At 45.3% G+C, this 27,315-nt stretch overlaps 1 protein-coding gene across 2 annotated transcripts in view; it reads right to left on the bottom strand.

Moving 5' to 3' along the window:
* Window positions 1–11,083: 11,083 nt before the first annotated feature.
* The window catches only part of LOC135513083 (CMP-N-acetylneuraminate-beta-1,4-galactoside alpha-2,3-sialyltransferase-like), a 76,705-nt gene continuing 60,473 nt past the window's right edge, over window positions 11,084–27,315 (bottom strand). For both annotated transcript variants that reach the window (XM_064935777.1, XM_064935776.1), the window contains exons 9-11: window positions 22,475–22,621; window positions 16,259–16,405; window positions 11,084–12,631 (exon numbers count right to left, since the gene is read on the bottom strand). In XM_064935777.1, coding sequence (XP_064791849.1) covers window positions 12,527–12,631; window positions 16,259–16,405; window positions 22,475–22,621 — 399 coding nt within the window. In that variant the 3' untranslated portion in view covers window positions 11,084–12,526. The remainder of the gene's footprint in view (window positions 12,632–16,258; window positions 16,406–22,474; window positions 22,622–27,315) is intronic.

Raw genomic sequence — 27,315 nt, 5'->3', positions numbered from 1 at the left:
AGTTATTATAGGACTATTTCCATCTATACCATTTGTATTTCATTAACCTTTGACTATTTGATGTTCTTATAGGCACTTTAGTATTGCCAGTGTAACAGTACAGCTTCCGTCTCTCTCCTCGCTCCTCCCTGGGCTCGAAACAGCAACAAAATGACAATTAGCGCCATTTAACTTCGGTTACGCGAGCCTCATCTCGGGAGTTGATAGGCTTGAAGTCATAAACAGCGCAATGCTTCACGCACAACGAAGAGTTGCTGGCAAAATGCACGAAAGTGCTGTTTCAATGAATGTAGTTAACTCAATGAATGTGTAGTTATCTAGTGATTATGATTGATTGTTTTTTATAAGATAAATGTAATGCTAGCTAGCAACTTACCTTGGCTTACTGCATTTGCGTACCATCTCCTTGTGGAATGCAATGAGATAGAGGCAGGTCGTTATTGCGTTGGACTAGTTAACTGTAAGGTTGCAAGATTGCAATCCCCCGAGCTGACAAGGTGAAAATCTGTCGTTCTGCCCCTGAAAAAGGCAGTTACCCCACGGTTCCTAGGCCGTCATTGAAAATAAGAATGTGTTCTTAACTGACTTGCCAAGTTAAATAAAGATTAAATAAAGGTGTAAAAAAATAAAATAAAAAAAATAAAAAATCGCTGCCCAAAAATACCGATTTCCGATTGTTATGAAAACATGAAATCGGCCCTAATTAATCGGCCATTCCGATTAATCGGTCGACCTCTTGTCCAAAGGCATAAGAACCTAGATCAAATCAAATCACATTTTATTAGTCACATGCGCCGAATACAACAGGTGTAGTAAGAACTTACAGTGAAATGCTTACTTACTAACCAACCATGAAGTTAAAAATAAAATAAAAAATACGGATAAGAATAAGAAATAAAAGTAACAAGCAATTAAAGAGCAGCAGTAAAATAACAATAGCGAGACTATATACAGGGGGTAACCGGTACAGAGTCAATGTGCGGGGGCGCCGGTTAGTCGAGGTAATATGTACATGTGGGTAGAGTTATTAATGTGACTATGCATAGATGATGACAACAGAGAGTAGCAGCAGTGTAATGGGGGGGTTTGACCTCTGGACTGTACTTGTATAGTGGTTTAGAGGTGTGAGGACCTAGTTGACCTCTAGACTGTTCTTGGGTAGTGGTTTAGAGGTGTGAGGAGCTCGTTGACCTCTGCTCATAGGGAGAAAATTAATGATGGCCTCCAGCAATGATGACACTCCTAAAAGTCCTAAAAGCCAGCCAGGCACCCAGGAGGCCATACTGCCTTGCACTGACCCATAGCAGGGAGCCTGGTCCTGCCCAGCCCACACAGGCCCTCCCTGCTCTGGCCTGGCCCAGGCACTAAGCAAACATGGGCCCACCTGCTCCGTCTCTGGAGTTTCAGACATTCAGCTAGCCCACCTCTCATCCACCTCCATCAGAAGTTCAGATCTCCCTCCCAACATTTCCCAAGCCTCTCTCTGCTCCTATAGCCTCCTACTGTAAGAGCAACCTGCTGATTAAATTCACATGTTCTAACACGGACCAATGACCATTAATTAATGTTCTCAGTGCTTTCCAGGCCATAAAACACAAGTGGACTTCCCTATGGATACAATTAACCTTCCCTCCCTCTCTACAGAAATGATGGCTGAACCCTTCAAAAGAAATTGATGACCGAAATAATTTTATTCCAAATAGCCATTTAAACTCAATTTGGCCTCTGTCAGAGTGATGTATTTTCAGGCGTATGGAATTCAGCTGGAACAACACAGAGCTCATAGACGGTCCCAAATGGAACCATATTCCCCACATAGTGCCCTATTTTTGATCAAGCCCTAGTCAAAAGTAGTGCACTATACCGGAAATAGGGTGCCATTTGGGATATAATCACTGACTCTGGATGGATAGCAGGAGGGGAATAGGATCCCGACCGGGTGTGTGTGCACAAACCGAGACCTGGGTTTGTATTTAAATGGGGAGATAGTTATTTGATGTCGTTTTCTTTTAAAGCTAGTTTTCTTTTAATATTTGTTGTTGTTTGTTTTTAGACCTTTCCCCGATCCTGATCCAGCATGCTTTTTCATTCCTTTTAAGACCAAGGGAACTATTACAAAACAGCAGAGACATATTGATCTCTGTAACGATCGTTGTCGGAATGAGACCAAGGTGCAGCGTGGTACGTGTTCATGAATCTCGAAGCAGGGACTGTTTGTTTCGAGCATGTTGAGCACAGTGCCACACTGCTAACCCACACATGTATCTTTAGTCATGGCCAATTAAAACTGAGGAGAAGAGAATGATTTTGAATCCTGATAGAGAGGTTACAGTAGCAGTATTAATAGGTTGATGACACATATCTAATCTAACAAAGCTTGATATTTACTGATCATTCCTCCACTCCAAAATTACCACACTCTTTGCATCTAAAACACAACATGACACTGGAATTAACCTGTGGCTAAGGTCCTTAGTGTCAAGCCCCCTGCAGTGCCAAGCATGTGTGTCCATCCACATATACCAGCATGGTTTCTTTCTATGAGGAAACTTGTAATTTTGGCATCTGAGTAAGGCTCACAATGGCACTGGAGGACTACATTTAGAGCTTTATCTAATGTGGCCTCTTGGCCTGTTCCTGTGGTGTGGTGGGGTTAGAGGTTAGGGGTCAGAGTGTCTGGGTGGCCAGGCATGGCCCCCTGGATCTCCTGCTGCTAAAGCTTCCAAGTTCTTCAGCTCTCCTGCTGATTCACAGCATCCTGGTCTTGTGAAGGGGTTGGTGATCAGAGGATTTCTCCCAGGCATGGGGGTGGTTGCGAGCCTGTTCATTATTCATATATACCGTTTCGCATTGCTTGTATTATAACAGCATGCCCTTGTAAAATACTGTGGGTTAAGTACAGAACCCAGCAAGCACAAACAAACACACTGTCTGCCTATTACTCACATTGCTGGAGTGAGGGAGAGAGAAAGAGGAGCGTGAGAGAAGTCTTTGTGAACAGGCATGATGGACAGGAACTCTCTCTCTCCTAGATGTAGCATAGTGATTCCACTCCACTGAGCTAGGCACACAGTGAGCCACTCCGTCTATTTCTGGAGAGCATACTAAATGTGAAGATATCTCTAAAGCACCTGGCAACCTGAGAAAACAAGCAGTAGATCAGCGTGGCAAAAGAGGATCGCTGAACAAACCTGGTCCACATTACACATACACCACTAATGAGTTTCTATCAGATCTTCATTCAGTGATTACATGCATCATTTGTTCTAGAACACATCATGTCCTAGAATCTATTCTGTCAGTTCCTGAAGTATAATACAAATTATAATCAGAAAACAGAATGTTATTTCTCATGGCGGCTATATAACAGCAATGGGAGTACAGACGTGTAGTGACCAGACCACCTGTTTCTCTGTCTGTCTTCTGTCCCTATTGCAGATGTGAGCTGGGTATGTGTGTGTCTACGCTCATGGGTCTCTTAAAATCCCCTTGTGGTTTGCTGTGGGCCTGCTGGGTCTGCTAACGTAAACACTCTTCTCTGGAACACAACTGAGTGAGTGCTGGCTTTGGGATGCTGATGTTTCACAGAGTAAAATGTGTAATAACATTAATTCAATAAACATTGTACCTGGGGAGTGAGAAGGAGCACGCCTCCTCTTAGGCTGTAGAAGGGACAAGGAGACCCAAGATGACATGAAAAACCACAACTGTGAAATGACATAAAGAAGGGGACTAGAAAATAAATCTCTCCAGCATCCCAGCCTCAGTCCCAGACATTTCCCATACATGCATCGGGGACAGAGAGAGAGAGAGAGATCGTTATGGAGAGAAAGAGAGAGGAGGGAGATAGAGGGAGGCAGAGAAAAGGAAAAAGGAGCAACATGTTTTCCATCGCAAGTGTTCCCACGTCTCCCATTTTTGAGCAAACTTTTTTTTTGGTCAGCGTTGCAGCAGCCATGGGTATATCCAGTGCAGATGCAGTGTCAGTTAAAATAAAAGGGTGTGGAACCTGAGACTGCACAGACACACTCCACTGGAAAACAGTGCAGGGGCAGACCAAAACCCTGCCTCACTCAGGGTCTAATTAAAACAAAATGATGGGAACCACCGACAAGAACCAGGGCTCGTATTTCAGGTCAGACAGAAGAAGGAATCAAAAGAAGATCAAAAGGCTTGGGAACAGCAACAGAACCCCGTCTGGCCTGCTGGTGGTATGTGAGAGCTGTCCCCCGGTGTCCCCTCCCAGCTCAGACCAGAGGCCACCTACATAGAGTAGAGAAGAGCAGACCACCTGTCTGTGTGCACTCTACCAAGCCCCTGCACCCCACCCCAGAACACATGTGCACACACATGCACGCACGCACACAGTGACAGACCATGTCCAGGTCAAGGATCCAGCTCTTTAAATAGTGTACACCTGCCTGTTGTGTCCATAGCAGAGCTGTCTGTGATCTCACACACTTTCTAAATATGGGTACTATTTACAGCAGATGCTACAAGCATATTAAAACCATTGGAAGATCTGTCTGCCAGCATTCTTAGAGAGTTGCATGCTGTTGTTAGGTTGTTGTCTAGTACTGTAGCTGCTGGTTTGGATTCTAGTTGAGTTTTTTGGTTGTCTATATTGAGTCCATATATTTTCAAGATAAATCTACAGTATATTGGTGTGTCGATCATCAAATCTAAATGTATCTAATCTATTCCAATCTAAGATCACTAGTCTTCTTTTATAACCATTACAGTAAACCACTAACGAGAAATCGTATATTTTATTACTGTAGTTACCATGGTGTTTCTGAATAGAAAACACAGCAGACCTTGTGTGTGATTTATCTGATCATCTACTGTCTAGGACAGGGCTCTCCAACCATGTTCCTGGAGAGCTACCCTCCTTTAGGTTATGCATGAGGGTGCCTCTCCAGGAACAGGGTTGGCATTAAAACCTACAGGAGGGGGGGCTCTCCAGGAACAGGATTGGTGTTAAAACCTACAGGAGGGGGGGCTCTCCAGGAACAGGATTGGTGTTAAAACCTACAGGAGGGTAGCTCTCCAGGAACAGGATTGGTGTTAAAACCTACAGGAGGGGGGCTCTCCAGGAACAGGGTTGGCATTAAAACCTACAGGAGGGTAGCTCTCCAGGAACAGGATTGGTGTTAAAACCTACAGGAGGGGGGGCTCTCCAGGAACAGGATTGGTGTTAAAACCTACAGGAGGGGGGCTCTCCAGGAACAGGATTGGTGTTAAAACCTACAGGAGGGGGGGCTCTCCAGGAACAGGATTGGTGTTAAAACCTACAGGAGGGGGGGCTCTCCAGGAACAGCATTGGTGTTAAAACCTACAGGAGGGTAGCTCTCCAGGAACAGGATTGGTGTTAAAACCTACAGGACGGTAGCTCTCCGGGAACAGGGTTGGAATGAAAACCTATAGGACGGTAGCTCTCCGGGAACAGGGTTGGAGTGAAAACCTACAGGAGGGTGGGCTCTCCGGGAACAGGGCAGGAGTAAAAACCTACAGGAGGGTGGGCTCTCCAGGAACAGGGCTAGAGTAAAAACCTACAGGAGAGTGGGCCCTCCGGGAACACGGCAGGAGTAAAAACCTACAGGAGGGTGGGCTCTCCAGGAACAGGGCTGGAGTAAAAACCTACAGGAGGGTATCTCTCCAGGAACAGAGTTGGAGTGAAAACCTACAGGACGGTAGCTCTCCAGGGACAGAGTTGGAGTGAAAACCTACAGGACGGTAGCTCTCCGGGAACAGGGTTGGAATGAAAACCTATAGGACGGTAGCTCTCCGGGAACAGGGTTGGAATGAAAACCTACAGGAGGGTGGGCTCTCCAGGAACAGGGCTAGAGTAAAAACCTACAGGAGGGTGGGCCCTCCGGGAACACGGCTGGAGTAAAAACCTACAGGAGGGTGGGCTCTCCGGGAACACGGCTGGAGTAAAAACCTACAGGAGGGTGGGCTCTCCAGGAACAGGGCTAGAGTAAAAACCTACAGGAGGGAGGGCTCTCCGGGAACAGGGCTAGAGTAAAAACCTACAGGAGGGTGGGCTCTCCGGGAACAGGGTTGGAGTGAAAACCTACAGGAGGGTGGGCTCTCCAGGAACAGGGCTAGAGTAAAAACCTACAGGAGGGTGGGCCCTCCGGGAACACGGCTGGAGTAAAAACCTACAGGAGGGTGGGCTCTCCGGGAACAGGGCAGGAGTAAAAACTGGAGAGCTAGGTCCTTTAGGTTATGCATGAGGGTGCCTCTCCAGGAACAGGGTTGGCATTAAAACCTACAGGAGGATGGGCTCTCCAGGAACAGGGTTGGAGTAAAAACATACAGGAGGATGGGCTCTCCAGGAACAGGGTTGGAGTAAAAACCTACTTGAGGGTGGGCTCTCCAGGAACAGGGTTGGAGTAAATACCTACAGGAGGGTGGGCTCTCCAGGAACAGGGTTGGAGTAAAAACCTACAGGAGGATGGGCTCTCCAGGAACAGGGTTGGAGTAAAAACCTACAGGAGGGTGGGCTCTCCAGGAACAGGGTTGGTAAAAACCTACAGGAGGGTGGGCTCCCCAGGACCAGGGTTGGAGTAAAAACCTACAGGAGGGTGGGCTCTCCAGGAACAGTTTTGGAGTAAAAACCTACAGGAGGATGGGCTCTCCAGGAACAGGGTTGGAGTAAAAACCTACAGGAGGGTGGGCTCTCCAGGAACAGGGTTGGTAAAAACCTACAGGAGGGTGGGCTCTCCAGGACCAGGGTTGGAGTAAAAACCTACAGGAGGATGGGCTCTCCAGGAACAGGGTTGGAGTAAAAACATACAGGAGGATGGGCTCTCCAGGAACAGGGTTGGAGTAAAAACCTACAGGAGGATGGGCTCTCCAGGAACAGGGTTGGAGTAAAAACCTACAGGAGGGTGGGCTCTCTATGCACAGAGTTGGAGAGTACTGATCTAGGACATCCATTCTACTTCAAAGTAAAAGAGAAGAAAACACAAATGTGGTCCACTAAACACAGCTTGCAACATGTTCTGAAGTAGAGTGCAATGTTTTTAAGCTCTCATAACATTTATTAGCAGAATAATTGCGATATGTTGGCGCTAGGATCCTTCAGCCAAACAGTGTCCATTACATGGTGCACACTGTTAACAAGCCAACTTATACTGTAGCAGGCTCCAAATAATCTCATGAAAGCATACTCATAGCCTGCATCACAAATGTCAACCTATTCCTTATAGACTGTATGTAGTGCACTAGTGTTGACCAGGGCCTATAGGGTATTGGTCAAAAATAGGGCACTATATAGGGAACAGGGTGCTATTTGGGATACAACCATAGGGACTGCATCCAAGACAAGCCAAGACAAGAATACAAATCTCAGCCATAACTATACTGAACAAAAATATAAACACAACATGTAAAGTGTTTCATGAGCTGAAATAAAAGATCCCAGAAATGTTCCATATGCACAAAAAGCTTCTTTCTCTAAAATGTTGTGCACAAATTTGTTTACACCCCTGTTAGTTTGCATTTCTCCATTGCCAAGGTAATCCATACACCTGACAGGTGTGGCATATCAAGAAGCATATTAAACATAATGACCATTGAACAGGTGCACCTTGTGCTGTTAACAATAAAAGTCCATTCTAAAATGTGCCTGAGGCCCATTGTGAGGCCCATTTTTGTAATGGTATCTCTGACCAACAGATGCATATCTGTATTCCCAGTCATATAAAATCCATAGATTAGGGCCTAATGAATTTATTTCAATTGTCTGATTTCCTCATACGATCTGTAACTCGGTAAAAACCTATCAAACTGTTGTATGTTGCGTTTACATTTTTGTTCAGTATACAATGCATTCGGAAAGTATTCAGACCCCTTGTCTTTTTCCACATTTTGTTACATTACAGCCTTATTCTAAAATAATGACAAAGTGAAAACAGGTTTTTGGACATTTTTTCAAATGTATTCAAATAAAAAACAGAAATACATTATTTACAGTATTCAGACCCTTTGCTATGAGACTCTAAATTGAACTGAGGTGCATCCTGTTTCCCTTGATCATCCTTAAGATGTTTCTACAACCTGATTGGAGTACACGTGGTAAATTCAATTGGTTGGACATGATTTGGAAAACACACCTGTCTATATAAGCTCCCACAGTTGACAGTGCATGTCAGAACAAAAACCAAGCCATGATTTAGAAGGAATTGTCCTTAGAGCTCCGAGACAGGATTATGTCAAGGCACAGATCTGGGGAAGGGTACCAAAACATTTCTGCAGCATTGAAGGTCGCCTCAAACACAGTGGCCTCTATCATTCTTAAATGGAATATGTTTGGAACACCTAAGACTCTTCCTCATGAGAAACAAGATTCTCTGGTCTGATGAAACCAAGATTGAACTCTTTGGCCTAAATGTCAAGCGTCACGTCTAGAGAAAACCTGGCACCATCCCTACGGTGAAGCAGGCACAGCCAGAAGAGGACTGGCCACACCACATAGCCTGGTTCCTCTCTAGGTTTCTTCCTAGGTTTTGGCCTTTCAAGGGAGTTTTTCCTAGCCACCGTGCTTCTACACCTGCATTGCTTGCTGTTTTGGGTTTTAGGCTGGGTTTCTGTACAGCACTTTGATATATCAGCTGATGTACGGAGGGCTATATAAATAAATTAGATTTGATTTGGTGGCAGCATCATGCTGTGGGGATGTTTTTCAGCGGCAGGGACCGGGAGACTAGTCATGATCGAGGGAAAGAGGAACGGAGCAAAGAACAGAGAGATCCTTGATGAAAACCTGCTCCAGAGCACATAGGACCTCAGACTGGGGCGAAGGTTCACCTTCCAACAGGAAAATGACCCAGAGCACACAGCCAAGACAACGCAGGAGTGGCTTTGGGACAAGTCTCTGGATGTCCTTTGTGTTTTAATTCATTATGGATCCCCATTAGCTGCTGCCAAAGCAGCTAACATCTCTGAAGAGACCTGGACATAGATGTGCTCCTACTCTCCCCATCCAACCTGACAGAGCTTGAGAGGATCTGCAGAGAAGATTGGGTGAAACTCCCCAAATAAAGGTGTGTCAAGCTTGTAGCGTCATACCCAAGAAGACTCGAGGCTGTAATCGCTGCCAATGGTGCTTCAACAAAGTACTGAGTAAAGGGCCTGAATACTTATGCAAATGTGATATTTCCAGAGTTTTTATATATACATTTGCACATTTCTAAAAACCTGTTTTTGCTTTGTCATTATGGGGTATTATGTGTAGATTGATGAGGGGAAAAAACAACAATTTAATACATTTTAGAATAGGGCTGTAATGTAACAAAATGTAGAACAAGTCAAGGGGTCTGAATACTTTCCAGATGCACTGTATATGTAACACCTATCCCTGACCTTATCCATATACTGTAGCTCAGGCTTGGACTCAAAACCAACCTTTTTACTAGCAGCAATAACCCTAGCTTTGGTCCAGGGCGTTTACATGCCTTCTTTAAGAAGCATGTAACGCTCTGGACCAGAGCAACAATAATCCTGACATTGACCCCAGTCACCCTGCACCTTTGACAGTCTTCTAAGCGTGGACTCAAACTATAACCATAGCCTTAGAGCCAAGTCTGTAATGAGATAAACGTCCACACACTACATTGATTTCTCTATCCACGTGAAATCTTTGAAGTCTCTCTTTCATGACTCACAGCAGAAGAATGTCATATGAGGTGAAATCACTTTAATAAACTGAAGTCGTCTCTGTCTCAAACGGCACCCATAGGACTCTGGTCAAAAGCAGTACACTATATAAGGAAAAGGGTGCCATTTGGGACGCAACCCTAGTGTTGTGTCAGGGTGGCCCTCAATAACTATTTTAGCCATTAAGGCAGCACTCCTAAGTCCAACAGAAGTGAACAGACATTCCTTTTGGAACAGCAAACTCTAGCTTTCAGCAGACTTCAGCCTCTCCCGGCTTCTCCTGTTTCTCACTACAGAGGTGAGATAAATTGAGTCCCTGTTGGACTGGTGTTATGGTGCCACAGCTGTCTAACCTGTCTGAGCCACAGCTCTCTCTAACTAACCTGATCTAACTTGCAGACCAAATGGTTGGGTTGGACTCTCCCTCCTGGCTGAAGGCAATACAAGCTTGGTAACACCTCTGACTCATTACAAAAAAGCTATAGTTACAACGCAATAGTAACCATGGCAAAACAAATTTCCGCTTGCACACACACACACACACACACACACACACACACACACACACACACACACACACACACACACACACACACACACACACACACACACACACACACACACACACACACACACACACACACACACACACACACACACACACACACACACCAGTGGTTAGTCCCAAAGAGTTAAGATGGTCAGTAATCTGTTCCCAGGATACTGTTCTGTTGTTGGCAGTCTCCAATGTGTGGAACATAGAACATTCCCTGTCCTTGACCTTTTCCCCACAAATATCCTGCAAGAACCCACCCAAGAAAGCAGCAGACCTGGATTCAGATGCTATTCGAAACCATCTCAACTATTTTATCATGCTTGATTGATCTTCCCTGACTTAATGGACCAATTGAATAGTCAAAAAATCTGCAAAACCTACCGAACTGGCACTCCAGGGAAGCTAGAGCAAACGCTGATAGACTGAAAGTAGTAATAGTAGTAATAGTATTTGAACCCAGCTCACAACACAATGATGACTCAGCCCCACCAGTTACATTGACCATGTTTACCAGCACTCTCTCATAAACACTGACTGTTTGTTGATGCCACTTAGTAGGACAAGAAAAGCTGAGATGATCTTTCTGATAAGGTGTATCCACTACTGGAATACATGGATGGGTGGGTGGAAAACTTCTAAACACAAACATATACTGTATCTAAACAACATGGCATTAGACAACAACACTGTTAGACATTGCTGTGTTGCAATATCAAATAGATGCTTTTTAAATGCAAAAAAAAAAGTTTAGGGAAGACAACAGTAGATAAAATATCCAATTAAACATAAAAAACAGGAATATATAAACACATTTCATTACCTCTCTCCAGTTGTTTGCATTTCATAAAATGACAAGGGACAGAGTTATAATCTGCTTTATTTCATTTGTCAAACCATCTTGATGCACGACGCTCCATAGTGTATGTAGTGCCTGTGTGTCAGTGGAGGCTGCTGAAGGGAGGACGGCTCATAGTAATGACTGAATGGAGTCAATGGGATGGTATCAGGCATATGGTTTCCATGTGGTTGAAACAATTCCAGCCATTACTATGAGGCGTTCCCCTCTGCAGCCTCCACCGATGTGTATGAGCGATGAGAAATTCAAGTGCTTTGGCTTGTGCATATGAGTAGAAAATAAGATAATATGTGGCTGAACAGAGAACAACGGTTAAGACACCATATATTATTGCTTAACAAAATACAATCCATTTTGGCAAAAATTAACAAAGAAATAAAACAAGACATTTAAAATTGATAAACCTCAATTGTTTAAACAACAACTGACAGTAGTAAGTAGTAACACTGATTATGTTTGCAGGCCATGCAGACTTGAAATAAAGTATGCATCCCAATTGCACCCTATTCCCTATATAGTGCACAATGTTTGACCAGAGCCCTATAGACAAATACAACAGCATTAAGACCAGAGTAACAGTCTGAGACGTGATCCAGGACAGATGAGTGTTTGGGAAGCACACTGATGAACTGAAGACGACACAAAGCTCAGTGCTTCTGTGAAAATAAAACATGTTTATCCAGTGAGGGGGGTCGGTCACTCCCCACCCCCCCCTTTTTTTCCCTTTGTTTTCTGCATTTAAAAAAAGACAGAGGGGAACAAAGTAATCTCTCAAGGTAAATCATTTAAAAACATATCTTAAAGGGGGGAAGGTGTGGAGGGCTTCTACACCATGAGCACCGGCCCTTCCTTCCACTTCCAGATACATTAGAAGCAGAATATGTATGTGCATTATTTGCTACCTGTCTGGAAACCTTTTCGACTGAGCCCAGATAGAGGGCAATGCTGCCATTACAAGAGATGAAAATAAATATATAACAGTGATGCGTACGTGGTGACAGAATACATTCAGGTATACTGTAGAAGTATGAGTAGAGGCATGTCCTTTATCCTTCTCCAGACGTATTCTTGGCACAACCCATTATGTCCAGATTGTCTGTCCATCTTTTCATCAAACTGTAATGTCACACTGCAGCAAACCCTGAAACAGAATAGTGTGTAGCTCTCAGTGTTCCTAGAGAGTTCTAGCTCTCGGTTTTCTAGAGAATTCTACAATGTTGTAGTTCTCTCTCTCCAGTGTAGTGCAGGGATTATGCCATTTACCACAGTTCTCCTCTGTCAGAGCGAGAAACCCTTCAGAACCATTCACCAGCCTTCTTTCCTGAATACAGTGTGGCTCAGCCAGGGTTAGGGTTTGGTTGGGGGAACAGAGCAGCACTTCACAATGCTGCCTCCGTGTTTCTCCTCTATCTCTCTCTCTGTGACCTGGGATTGGCTGGATGTTGTCATCAGCATCCTGAGCCACAGATCCCATTGGTCAAGTCCTGTATAACCCCAGCCTTCACCAGCTTAATCAGGAACTCCTTCTCCTTAGAAATGTTGTGAGTCCAGGACTGTGAATAGGAGACAGACAGGGAGGAGAGGTGTGGAGAGAGGGGGATGGGGGGAGGATAGAGGAGTACAGAGGAGAGAATGGTAGAGGAGAGGAGATGCAGAATAACAGGAGTGGGAGTGGACAGAGGAACAGAGGAAAACGGTAGGTACTTTACAGGAGATGCAGGTAAAAAGCCTCATTCTTTGGGAAGGGAGGCAGGGAGGATGTCAAAGCTGTTGCTTCCACATTTCTTACTTTCAACTTTTGATCACAGAGATCAGTGGAGGTAAATGCCAGAGGTACAATAGTAACATAGAAGAAGACCTAAAGTAAACAGACTATTGAGGTTGACAGTGAAACTATTGTCTTTTTAAAGGAGCTTTCTTCACTTACGGAGCTGCCCCTTAAATACAGGGGATGAGAGGGAGAGACAATACCAGACGACTGACTGTACAACGTGGGTCACTAGACATGGGGTGTAAACCACTTTATTGTGGGCTGTTGGATACAAAAGATAAGAGACAGAAAGAGATAACTCTTGTCATGGCTTTACAAGCGAAATGTGAAAACCATTCACCGCTCAAAATAGCAACGTCTGTGGTCAAAGATCTGAGTTTGGGGATGCCGGTATATGACGGACATTTATGGTGGGGAAACTAGTGTCATTACAGACTTGTTCAAAACACCTGTAGTATCAACCATGACCACTACTTTACAGGAGCGACCCATCCCTAAGAGCTGTTGTCATGCAGTTCAAAGGCAATATCTATAGCGTGTCTCAAACCCCACCCTTTACCCCACTATCCTATATAACTGCCATACGTGTTCCATTGTTTGCAGGACACGTTATCTGTAGAACCATGCTAAAAGAGAGTGCTGTAGGCTAGACTGGCTATCTCAGGTAGAGTTGGTTCATGTTTGGAGCCTGTAGGGACAGCTGAGTGACTGACAGCTCAGAAGAGCGAGGAGGGGATTGACTAGGGCTCCACATGCTTTCACCTGCTCCTCTGACACTCTCTCTCTCTCTCTCTCTCTCTCTCTCTCAGAGCTTCACACTCCCTCCTCCCCACCCTCTCTCTCTCAGCACTTCACACTCCCCACCCTCTCTCTCTCTCTCTCTCTCTCTCTCTCTCTCAGCGCTCTCTCAGCGCTTCACTCCCTCCTCCCCACCCTCTCTCTCTCTCTCTCTCAGCGCTTCACACTCCCTCCTCCCCACCCAGGGCTTCCCTCTAAAAAGTTAGGAAATCCTTCAGGCAGAGATTAGACAGACGGAACAAAACACACCTAAGCATAATATGTTAGAAGAATGCAGGATTCCAGGCACTTGATTTCTCAATAATATCTATAGGATATTTGTTCAGTCTTGCTTCATTTAGTCTTAGTGACTAATGCTGGTGTCATTATGAGGAGACTACGGTGATAGATGATTGAACAGTTGTATCTGTTCAGGACCTGGCTGTGTGTGATCCATTCAGAGGGAGCTTAGCCTGCTGGACCGAGCCGTTCTACAGGCACAGACCCAAAGGTCTTTGAGTGTGAGGCCCAGCGGTCGTCTTGGATTGACAGCTTCACACTGGCCCTGGACTGGGTCACCCAGAAAGAGAATACTGTACTACCACAGCTCCCAATTATACATGCAAGGGGGTTGGAGGAGGGGCTGAGACAGGTTTGTGTCGCTGCAAATGGAAGAGAGCGCACACTGACCTGGTTGGGGAGTCGTGGTGTATGTGCTGGGGGTGATCACATGTCAGCCATGGAGGGACCAGACCAGCCCCTCTGGGCTCTGACATTCCTTAGTAAAGAGTGATTTATGACCAGGCAGAGTGCTGTGTACATAATGAAGGGATCAGATGGACCTTCCAGACACTGGGACAAGTGTCTGTGTCCCAAGTGGCACTAGATTCCCTATATAGTGCACTACTTTTGAGCAGGGCCCTTAGGGGTCTGGTAAAAAGTAGTGTACTGTAGGGAATAGGGTGCCACTTGCGACACACTTGCTATTGTGCTTGTGGTCCTGCCCCTCTTCAAACACCAGCACCCACAGGCTCCTCTACACCTGACTTCCATTACCCATCTAACTCCTCATCTTACTCCTCATCTTACTCCACATCTTACTCCACATCTTACTCCACATCTTACTCCACCCTACTCCACATCCTACTCCATATACTACTCCACACCCTACTCCACACCCTACTCCACACCCTACTCCACACGCTACTCCACACGCTACTCCACACGCTACTCCACATCCTACTCCACATGCTACTCCACATGCTACTCCACATCCTACTCCACACGCTACTCCACATGCTACTCCACACGCTACTCCACATCCTACTCCACACGCTACTCCACATCCTACTCCACATCCTACTCCACATCTCGCCTCCCGTGTGGTGGTGGGAACTGGGAAGTAACACGATGAACATTAGAGAGAAACCACAGGACTCTTGGAGAAGGGTATTAAATAAGGAGAGAAAGGTCAGTGTAAACTTCCCCTGCAGAGAAGTAAACTAGCCAAGCTAAACAGAGAGGATGTTGGTAGACAGTTTAAAGGGAGACAGAGACACACGCTTAGCAGGGAATGCTAACATACCAACACAGCCCTGGCTGTATGGTTCATAGCTGTTGACTTTGAGTGGGCGGATGGATGGATGGATGTTCCTGTTCTGTTCCGGTAACTAAGGGTTCAGAGAACAGACGATACCACGGCAACACACAGTCAGGTGACATACAAGGTTGTGTGTGTCTCTTTCAGATCAACCTAACTCTTTCATGAACCATCCCTTTCACAACTTAACCCTTTCAAAATCTAAACTTGTCATAACGCTTTCACAAACTTAGTAGGATAGCCTTCTGGAATGAGGGATTGAATGACTCACTTCAGGAATGAATCACTGCAACCAAGGATGAGATAAAGATCTTTATAGTATTCATGACATGAACAACTGTGATTCCCTACAAGGTTGTCTTTCTGTATCTTTCAGGTCAACCTACCCCTTTCACAGAGACTAACACCTCACCTCACACAAGTCTAAGTCTGAGTGAGTGGACTTAAAGCAGATCTGAGTCTCTCTAGATATAGCCAAACATCCATCCGACACCTGTTCACTACACAGTAAAGTCTCTAGAAAGAATGACTCGGGTTTCATTGGAAATAGTTTAGAATTACAGTGCATGGTTCAAATATTCAGGTCAGTTTGTCTCTAAATGTCCCTCCTGTTTTACAAGACGTTTATAAACACTTCTCTTAATGGAGTTATTTTGACATTGGCACCAAACTAAGCCATCAGTTCTTCTCACTTTGATGCAGTATGGAGTGTGTGTGTGTGTGTGCGCGTGTGTGTGAACATGTAGGTGAGCGGTGAGTTGCTGGGTAAGGATGACACAAACCTCATCCATAGTTACCCATCAGACTGACAGCATACAGTACACATGCCCCTCTTTCAGCTTCCATTATTTGAACAGGGCTCTGCTAAAAACCTAAACAAACCTTCTGCTTTAGGTCAGTGTGACCTCATGGTCAGATGAAGGCATTGTTTTACAATTTACATGACATTTTTGTTCCATGATGTGTGTCAAGGCCCCAATCTGAACCTTAAGAGTGGTAAATGGCTGGCGTCAGTCGTGACGACTGTGGTACCTCTTTGATGGCTGCCATCCTGATCTTCTCGTAGTAGTGTAGGGGGGCGTGAGGGGTGCTCATGTCATAGCCAAATCCAGCCACGGCTACCTCATCACAGTTATGGAGGGCCATTGTTATGGCAACCGTCCCCAGGGTCGGAATATTCTGGAAAACACAGAAGAGAAGACAAATATTCCCTGAAACAGGACAGAATGGCAGTAGAACTATTGGAGGAATAGAACATGGGGTAACTAAAGGGAAATGTAAAAGGTTACCAAAACAGAACACATGGAATGGAACTTTGAAAGACCTAGTCATGGCACATTTAGATTAAGGAAACAATGGCAATTTATTTTGTTAACAAAGCTGGTGAGAGAAAGGAAAACGTCCTCTCTCTCTTCCCCCGTCACTCTCTCACTCTCCCCCTCTCTCTGTGCTGCTTGAACTTTGCTGCTTGAGATAGCTGGACATCCCACTAGGAACGAAGTGAACTTATCAGCTGTCTGGGTGTTTGAGGGAGTTGCTGCAGGTGTATCTGTGGTGCTGAAGGTCTCCACTCTCCCTCTGACAGACACCCTGTGGCAGACCCTGTGCCAGGCTGTAGGCAGCAGGTCAACAGCCCTGTGGCCAGGCAGGCTAATACCGAAAGGCTTATCAGTGTAGCTCTGTGTATGACAGACATGGCTAATCCTGCTACCATAGCAGCGGGCGTACTGCATGGTGGCTGATTAAAACCAACCACCTCTAGCCTCTACACTACATCTCCAGCCTAGGTCCATGCTCCCTCCATGGCCCTCTATAGGTGTGGATGTTAAAACAAGGAAGGGTATCTTCTCTAGCAGCTATTGAAAAGCTACTGGTTGATAAAAAGGTCCAACTAGCTCTATAGCCTCTACAGTACATCTCCAGCTCAGGTTGATGCTTCTCAAGTCCTTGCTCTCTCTACGGCTCTCAGCCACGTCTCTCTACTGGGTGTGGATGAACAGGACTGTATTGTGTGCACACTGTTCTGCTGTTCACTAGTATTCACATCTTGATTATTAATGCCTCAATTCACACTTCCATGACAACATTCCGTCAGGAGGGGGTATCACAAACTACACAATTCTGAGCTTGATTTTGATGACCCCTTGCAGCATAGCTCTTAAAGATTTAAGAACATCAATGAACAAAATTTGTGTACATTATCTTTGAATTCCTGGGATTGGAGGCATGGCATTGGCCCATATTAGTTCCAGTAGTGCTGACATCCAAACGGGACTCTAACAGTAAACAGTATTAGTTTGTGTTCTGACTCATTGCTGCTGAGACATCTGGAGCGCCCAGAGCAGAGCAGAGCCAACTAAGGCACCTGGAGGGGCTGTTGTATGTCTGTAGTGTGTTAGGGTACACTGAAAACAGGACAGAAGGGTTCTGGTTCTGAAATGGTTCTTCCTGAGCTCTTGGAGAACTCTTGCACAATAAAGAACCTTTCAGTTCAGTGGGGTGTTCTTGATGTGGCATCTACGGTTCTTCAGAATTCTAAAAGGTTCTTGAATGTATGGGAGCTTGCAGATGGGTCCCTTTCATAGCACACAGCAAACTGGTCAGTGTTACTTGTGCTGATTTTTCAGTGTAACATTTCTAGTGTTGATTCAAGAGTTAAATTAACACTCAGTGGTGTAAAATAACCCCAATGTTGGTGTTAAGTTATCAGAGTTGAACCAAAAACCACGCCCATCATTATCATATTTCCTAACATGCTCTAATACAGGTTGATCTTCTGAATTGTTTATTTCAATATCTATGTATTTGCAGGTACTTTGATCAATTATTTCATCTTATGCTACTCAAATTTGTGACCCGTTTCAAGAAGGTAGGCAGGCGTATGTCGCATGTCACTACCACACAGGAGAGGCATTTGAACGTTTTATTTTTTTAATCAAAATGTGTTTTTTGGCAGAAAGGCCTTCTGGAACATGTGTGCCTTAATAACAAATGTGTATGCCATCTGTAAATACGAATAACATTGTTAAATTATGAACCTAGTTGGTTAAGCCACAGAAAAATACAGGAACCTTCCCACTAGCCATGATTGGCTGAGATAATGGACGGGCTGAACATGCCGAGAGATGATTTCGGATTGGGTTCGCCATGTAGCAGTCTATAACATGAGCTGCTCAGTATGTGTGGATAATCCTTTCGACCTTTGTTTAAAAAAAAAAGGGAAAAGTTTTGCTACTCCGCTCAACATTGCTGCCCTGAAGTTAATAGCGCTATCAGTGGGAAAAAGCGATGATGGACTACTTTCTGGAGGACGATCGTGCCATACTGACTCTCTCTGACTCTGAAAATGAATCAGACAATGAGGAAATCCCTGATTTAGGTAAAAACATTTTCATTGAACCAGAAATTGTAGTCCTCTGATGACAGTGTCGTTGTCATGGAAGAAGTTGACCGAGTTTTGAAATCAGTGGAATGCCCGGTGGAAGCAGAGAGGTGATTGCCAAATATGGAGAGAGTCCAAAAGAGAACAGGAGGATGTTGTATAAAACACCTGTCTCTGGATGACATCTTCAAACTAAGGGCAACCATGGTATCCAAGACAAGTAGGGAGAAGCGTTCATCCATGTATACAAGTAAGAGTCTAGCTACACTTTCAGATATACATTTCTAATTTGGTCAGAAAGTCGTTTTCATTGCAAGTTAAAGCATACGGTTAGCTAGCTAAAGTTAGCTGGCTCGCTAGCTATGGTTACATGTATGATCTGTGTAGTAATATTATTCGTAGCTCAGAAAGCCATTTGCATTGCTAGTTATAGCTTTATATTAGCTAGGTAACATTGAACCTAGTTGGTTAGCTTGAGCTACCTGCAGATTCATGCATGGTATTATTTCTGCGTTCAAAACAATTAGGAACTCTGCAAAATACGAGGTCAAATCGCGACAGTGATCTTCAGGTCAGAAAGTCAGAGTTCTAGAAAGAAGCCAGAGTGGAATTCCCGAGTTAGATAACTGTTCAAATCAATTTTTCCCAGCCAGAGCTAGTTCTTTTCAGAGTTCCTAGTTGTATTGAACGGGGCATTAGAGTTGGGATTATGGTTTAGCTACCTACATGTCTAAACAAAAGACGCCACTATGCAAGTAACAAATAAACTTAGATTTTATTGAATATAGTGTGTGTTTACCAGAGACAGAATTGTGAAGTTAAACATGACGTGCACCAGTCAGATTAGGATATAGGCCAAGGTCTAGGTAAAGTGTATTTTTACAACAACTTTCACCACCTTTAGTCTTGAAATCTTTGGTTGTTTACTACACTATGATTAAAGAGATGGGTGGGGCTAAGGCTTAAGTGGGTGTGAACGATGCTGAAAGGGTGTTGACAAAGAAGAGCAGTACATGTATCAGAACATTCACGTCCATTTTCACAAAAGTGGGGTTACAAGTTTATCAACTTTCAAAGCAGAATTACTTTCCCATTGTTCCTCAATTGCAGTCTCTACTTTTATCAAATGTTGCTACATAGAAACGAATCCAAGTGGTGGGTCACATAAATAACATCGACACTATTCCAATCTGTTACTTGGACTGGTAACACTTTATATTAAGGTCCCTTAAAATAAACAATTTCAAAACAGTTTGTAAAGAGTTTACTTACAATTTATTAATAATTATTCCCAAATATGTAAATGTCAATAAGCAATCTCTAAATACACATTTAGAACACTATTTTCAAGTATTTATATGATCATTAATAAGGTATTTGATCATAGAATGTTCACAATTTGTAAATTATTAATAATGTACTTATAAACCTGTTGTAAAGGAGTTATTGTAAACTCAATATTCATTTAAAAAAATGTAATGGTTGATTTGTCACGTTCGTCGTAAAGAGGAGAAGAAAGCGCAGCGTGATTAGAATACATTATTCTTTTAATGAAGGAAGAACACTTAAACAAACTAACCAAAACTAACGTGAAACTATGAACAATGAGTGCAGACACAGGCAACTACACAGACAATAACCCACAAACTTTCCAAGGCATATGGCTGCCTAAATATGGTCCCCAATCAGAGACAAGGATAAACAGCTGCCTCTGATTGAGAACCAACCAAGGCAACCATAGACATAAAAACACCTAGACTGTATAAACCACATAAACATACAAAAACCATAGACAGGTGGAAAACACATCACTCTCGTCACACCCTGACCTAAACAAAATAAGGAACACAAAGATAACTTTGTCAGGGCGTGACAGTACCCCCCCTCCCCCCCAAAGGTGGGGGCCGCAAACCTAAACCTATATGGGAGGGTCTGGGTGGGCATCTAACCTCGGTGGCGGGTCTGTGGCGTGTCTGGGTGGGCATCCCGCCTCGGTGGCGGGTCTGGGTGGGCATCTAACCTTGGTGGCGGCTCTGTGGCGGGTCTGGGTGGGCATCTAACCTCGGTGGCGGGTCTGGGTGGGCATCTAACCTCGGTGGCGGGTCTGGGTGGGCATCTAACCTCGGTGGCGGGTCTGTGGCGTGTCTGGGTGGGCATCCCGCCTCGGTGGCGGGTCTGGGTGGGCATCTAACCTCGGTGGCGGCTCTGTGGCGTGTCTGGGTGGGCATCCTGCCTCGGTGGCGGGTCTGGGTGGGCATCTAACCTCGGTGGCGGCTCTGTGGCGTGTCTGGGTGGGCATCTAACCTCGGTGGCGGGTCTGGGTGGGCATCTAACCTCGGTGGCGGGTCTGGGTGGGCATCTAACCTCGGTGGCGGGTCTGGGTGGTCATCTAACCTCGGTGGCGGCTCTGTGGCGTGTCTGGGTGGGCATCCCGCCTCGGTGGCGGGTCTGGGTGGGCATCTAACCTCGGTGGCGGGTCTGTGGCGTGTCTGGGTGGGCATCCCGCCTCGGTGGCGGGTCTGGGTGGGCATCTAACCTCGGTGGCGGCTCTGTGGCGTGTCTGGGTGGGCATCTAACCTCGGTGGCGGGTCTGGGTGGGCATCTAACCTCAGTGGCGGCTCTGTGGCGTGTCTGGGTGGGCATCCCGCCTCGGTGGCGGGTCTGGGTGGGCATCTAACCTCGGTGGCGGCTCTGTGGCGTGTCTGGGTGGGCATCCCGCCTCGGTGGCGGGTCTGGGTGGGCATCTAACCTCGGTGGCGGGTCCAAGTCCGCTCTTGTAGCACCGACCCGTGGATCATCGTCGGAGGCTCTGGACTGCAGATCATTGTCGGAGGCTCTGGACTGCAGATCATCGTCGGAGGCTCTGGACTGCAGATCCTCGCCGTAGGCCCCGGGCTGGGTACCCTCGCTGCGTGGATCATCGCCGGATGTTCCGGACTATGGCCCGTCGCCGGAGACCCCGGACTATGGCCCGTCGCCGGACGCTCCGGACTGGGTACTGTCGCCGGACGCTCCGGACTGGGTACTGTCGCCGGACGCTCCGGACTGGGTACTGTCGCCGGACGCTCCGGACTGGGTACTGTCGCCGGACGCTCCGGACTGGGTACTGTCGCCGGACGCTCCGGAATGCCGAGGCACACTGTAGGCCTGGTGTGTGGTGCCGGCACTGGTGGTACCGGGCTGGGGACACGCACCTCAGGGCGAGTGCGAGGAGCAGGAACAGGGTGTACTGGGCTCTGGAGGAGCACGGGAAGCCTGGAGACACCGTGCGCATCTCTGCATAACACAGTGCCTGACCAGTTACACGCTCCCCACAGTAAGCACGAGGAGTTGGCTCAGGTCTCCTACCTGACACAGCCAATCCTAATCTAAAGTTCCTGCTGGAAGTGTTGTAGAATTTAATGGGATGCTTTAGCATTAGCTAGCCTAGCATGCTGATGAAAAAAGGCAGTTTAATGAAAAACAAACAGTATTTCAATCTTCTCTATTTTGCGGTTTCGATAATGGGATAATTAGGAGTACAGCGACACCTTCCATCCCTGAATTTAGGTATGTTTTCAAGCCATAGTGAAAACATGTTTATTGTTTAACATATGCCCCCTTTGACTCGAAGGCAGACTGAACACCATGTTTTCTTAATATCATGAAATATCAAATATGTAACTGAAATCATTCAAGCAAGAAGTCCTTATACTTTCTTGTATTATGTACTTCTTGTTTTAGGATGCAGATATGGATAGCAGTCATTTTAAGGGCTCCTGACCTGTTTGTGTGTTTTTCTATGCTGATCGTAATTTTTTTAAACATAATATTTCCGCCATCATATCCTATGACGGAAAACAGCAGTGAGTTTCCCATTCTCTCACCCCTCTCCCCATCTGTCCGTTGTTGTGAGGCAGGCCGATGAACCTGAAGGCAGCCTCCTGGATGAAGTAAGGGTTGAGGATCCTCATCTCACTGGGCTCCCTGGGGACATGACGGGCCACAGACTTCCAGAACCCTTCTGTGCTACGCTATGAGAGACAGAGAGAAAGAGAGATAAATAGAGGGGGGTAGGGGGAGGGAGAGAGAGAGAGAAAGAAAGAGAGCGAGCGAGCAAGAGAGCGAGAAATATAAAGGTTAGTGTAAATGTAGCACCAAAAAAATGGCCCCTAGCCGTAATAATAAATTAAGAAATCAGTAAAACATTTACTACTTTCAATAACAATGTGATCTCTCTCTAGTGGTGGTCTCCTAAAGCACAACTCTTCTTGCTCTCAGACTCAACTGTTGCATATCAAATACCAGGGAGCTCAGAGCACCTAAACATCTCTTCTCATCAAATCTGTAAGGGATTTCTTCCATTGACAGAGAGGCGGACCAAAGCGCAGCGTGGTTACTTTGATTCATGTTTTAATAAATCACTTAACATGAACGAACAAACAAACAAACAAACAAACAAACAAACAAACTTACAAAAACAAGAAATGTGAAAACCCCAAACCGTCCTATCTGTTGCTGGTACAGAGACAGGAACAATCACCCACAAACACACAGTGAAACCCAGGCTACCTAAGTATGATTCTCAATCAGAGACAACTAATGACACCTGCCTCTGATTGAGAACCATACTAGGCCAAACATAGAAATACCCAAAATATAGAACAAACAAACATAGACTGCCCACCCAACTCACGCCCTGACCATACTAAATAAAGACAAAACAAAGGAAATAAAGGTCAGAACGTGACAAAACCTGTGTTGAAATACTATTTGAAATCCTTTAAAATACTTTGAGCAATTGCTCCAGCCTGCCTGGTGCCAGATGGGTGGGGTTTTCAGTTTGGGGACGATTCTATTAGTCCATTAAGCCAGGCAAGCTTAATCAAGCACTTGAGTGGGTTGAGTCACTGATGTGATCTTCCTGTCTGGGTTGGCGCCCCCCCTTGGGTTGTGCCGTGGCGGAGATCTTTGTGGGCTATACTCGGCCTTGTCTCAGGGTGGTAAGTTGGTGGTTGAAGATATCCCTCTCGTGGTGTGGGGGCTGTGCTTTGGCAAAGTTGGTGGGGTTATATCCTTCCTGTTTGGCCCTGTCTGGGGGTATCATCGGATGGGGCCACAGTGTCTCCTGACCCCTCCCGTCTCAGCCTCCAGTATTTATGCTGCAGTAGTTTATGTGTCGGGGGGCTAGGGTCAGTTTGTTATATCTGGAGTACTTCTCCTGTCTTATCCAGTGTCCTGTGTGAATTTAAGTGTGCTCTCTCTAATTCTCTTTCTTTCTCTCTCTCTCTCAGAGGACCTGATCCCTAGGACCATGCCTCAGGACTACCTGGCATGATGACTCCTTGCTTTCCCCAGTCCACCTGGCCTTGCTGCTGCTCCAGTTTCAACTGTTCTGCCTGTGATTATTATTATTTGACCATGCTGGTCATTTATTAACATTTGAACATCTTGGCTATGTTCTTTTATAATCTCCACCCGGCACAGCCAGAAGAGGACTGGCCACCCCTCATGGCCGTGTTCCTCTCTAGGTTTCTTCCTAGGTTTTGGCCTTTCTAGGGAGTTTTTCCTAGCCACCGTGCTTCTACACCTGCATTGCTTGCTGTTTGGGGTTTTAGGCTGGGTTTCTGTACAGCACTTTGAGATATCAGCTGATGTTCAAAGGGCTATATAAATCCATTTGATTTGGTAAAGTATTTTAAATGATTTATAATAGTATTTGAACCCAGATCTGCTTCTCTTGTTCTTCTGCCTCACAGTGGTGTAGTGCTGCCTGGAGAAGTGGGTATACTCACATAAAAAACATCCAAAGGAAAGGCGCACTGTGTGAAAAGCTCAATGACAAACAGTGACATGTGCTCTGAATGACTTTAACATGATAAATCCCATATTGGTCTTTCACAGTCAGGTCAACCCAAGCTGTACTGTGAAAGTCGGCTAATAGTAGGCCTACTATTGAAACAGTTCAACTGAGTCAGGAATTCACAGCATTAGATTTCCCACAATTTTTTTCAGGTTTTTGTTCTCAAAGTCACACTTTTTTAATCAGAAAAACAACAAAATTGTATGTTCTAAATCCATAACAATGCTTAAACCACAAGTGTGCAGGCACCTAGCATTATTGTTTGATTAGCCGTGTTTCTGTAGCACATGAGATGGAGTTTGCAAAATAAATGGCCACTGGATTAATGCAAATATTCATGATATCATTCTGACAGGTACGTAGGCATAGGCTACTTTGTAGCTAGTTACCATTGAAAACAGAAGGTTTCTGGGAATGCCTTTCCATCTACCAGAAGACAGTTAGGTCTGTCATTAGCCTCGTTATATTTTTCCTGTTCCTTAATTGTTTGAAACCTGGAAATGTTACTTCATATTATGAGGCATGTCTTACCTTGCTTCAAAGTAGCCTAGAGTCAAAATCCCACCATAGAAACATGGAGCCACTTATTTTGTATAAAGACTTGCTCATATGCGTTCTGCTCTATTGGTTTTATTTCAACTTTCTTTCATGTGTCTAACAACCAAAGACATTATCCTAGTCATATTAGCAACCCATGATAGTTGTTGAATCTTTAAATCCCCCTCTTTCTAACGTGTATTTCCATCTCTGTCCATGAAACCGTTTGCGTGTGCGGTGCGCATTTTAGAACAGTGAAGAAATAATAGTTTATCAACATTTTAAGCTAAACATTCTGATCTGTTCCATCAGCCCTATTAATTGATACAGCGTATACCTCCACTACACTACTTTGATATGTATCAGTGGAGATTAAGGAGTGAGTATACGCAAGGCCCACTGAAAAATAATTGGGTATAAAGCATATACCTATGTATACCCTCCACTACACTACTGCTGCCTCATGATTAGTTGTGCATTCCTCTCTTCAGCTGAGAAACTGACAAAGTGAGAGCTGACGCTTAGCAGTTGGTCAGTGGATTTTAACACAAGTCACCTGTACAAACAGACCAGAGCGATGCCTTTGATATTTCCAAATAAAGAATGACTATAAAATATGGCCAAGTGGCTTTGAGGCGGATTTGGCTGTGTGCCCAGGACAAGCCCAGACACATCCCACCTCTCTGTCAGACAGGTTCTGAATAAAGGGCCTCTCTGGTTCTGACAGGGCAACAACATCACAGCAAAGGACACATAAAGCCAGTCCCCACTGTAGTAAAACTAAAAACATGTGATCTCAGGTTTCACCTGGTCGTTCTGAGAGGGAATAGTGATGGAAGATGCTGTAATAAATAAAGAATATGACACCTATACATAATTATTGGGAATTGGCTTTATTTGAGTTATTATACCGTATATTGTGAAAGGTTCCTATTCATATTCAACTTGCTGCAATCAACACAGTGTACAAACGGTGAATGTTGTAGTTTTGTGGAGCCTGTCATGTCAGTCACACAGACAGTGTTCCAGGTCCTAGTCCACTGTAGCAAGATCTCAAGCTGGGTCTGGGGCAGGGGGAGATTCAGATTCAGAGTGTTTAATAGTCACATGTCGAGGGTCGCAGGTGTGATTGCAGAGTACACTTAAAATCTTGGGCTTTGAGCTTCAACATGCAGGACTAAGTGAAATAAAATAATGAAAATGGTAAAAAAAATAATAATATAGAAATAGCACTATATACATAATAACAAATGCGGCAGTGATGAATAATACAATTTCCAGTAGGGTGGAGGCAGAGTAAAGACTGTTGAGGGGGTGGGGGGAGTGACCATAGGGGGAGCTGCATGACCATTGAGATGGTGTGGGGACCAAGTGAAATAAAAAGTACAAATTAGTTTGGGTGGATGTCCATAGGGGGAGTAGCAGGGGGAGGGTGGAGCAGGTAGCTGACTAGTGGTGGCTATTCAGCAGCCTGATGGTCTGATGGTAGAAACTATTGGCCAGTCTTTCAGTTTTTGCCATGATGCTCCTGTACTGCCTGCATCTGTGTGATTGAAGAGGGGAGAACAGGGCATGGCTTGGGTGGCTGGGGTCATTGATGATCTTCTTGGCCTTCCTGAGACACCTGGTGTTGTAGATGTCCTGGTGGGCAGACAGTGTGCAGCCAATGGTGTTTTCGGCTGCACGTATCACCCTCTGAAAAGCCTTGCTATCCGCGGCGGTGGAGTTGCTGTACCAGGCTGTGAGGCAGCCCGACAGTATGCTGTCGATGGTGCTCCTGTAGAACACTGTGAGGGCCCTCGTGGACAGGACACATTTCTTCAGCATCCTGAGATTGAAGAGTAGCTGTCGTGCCTTAGTCACTACGTTGTCTGTGTGGTTAGACCATTTCAGCTACTCTGAGATGTGTAAGCCGAGGAATTTGAAGTTATTGACCGTCTCTATGGCGGCCCTGTTGATGAGGATGGGGGCGTGTCCAGCCTGGTTCCTCCTGAAGTTCACAATCAGCTCTTTTGTTTTGCTAACGTTAAGGGAGAGGTTGTTTACCTGGCACCACACCATCAGAGTGCCTACCTTCTCCCTGTAGACTGTCTCGTCATGGTTGGAACTCAGGCCTACTACTGTCGAGTCGTCAGCAAACTTGATGATGGAGTTGGAATTGTGTGAGGCTACCAAGTTCCAGCTCATAGCCTAACCTACTGGGGTGGGAGGACGTACAGGAAATCAGGGCTGTTTTCTGTGAGGTCCCTCTCCTGCACTAAGCAGATACTATATACTTCATAGAGGAGTTGCAGAGAACCCCAGACCAGTTCAGGGAGCCCTGTGACT

This window comes from Oncorhynchus masou, chromosome 24, assembly GCF_036934945.1.
Source record: "Oncorhynchus masou masou isolate Uvic2021 chromosome 24, UVic_Omas_1.1, whole genome shotgun sequence".
NCBI classification, from domain to species: domain Eukaryota; kingdom Metazoa; phylum Chordata; class Actinopteri; order Salmoniformes; family Salmonidae; genus Oncorhynchus; species Oncorhynchus masou.
Note: the sequence above shows the minus strand (reverse complement) of the source record. Positions and strands in the feature narration are given on the sequence as shown.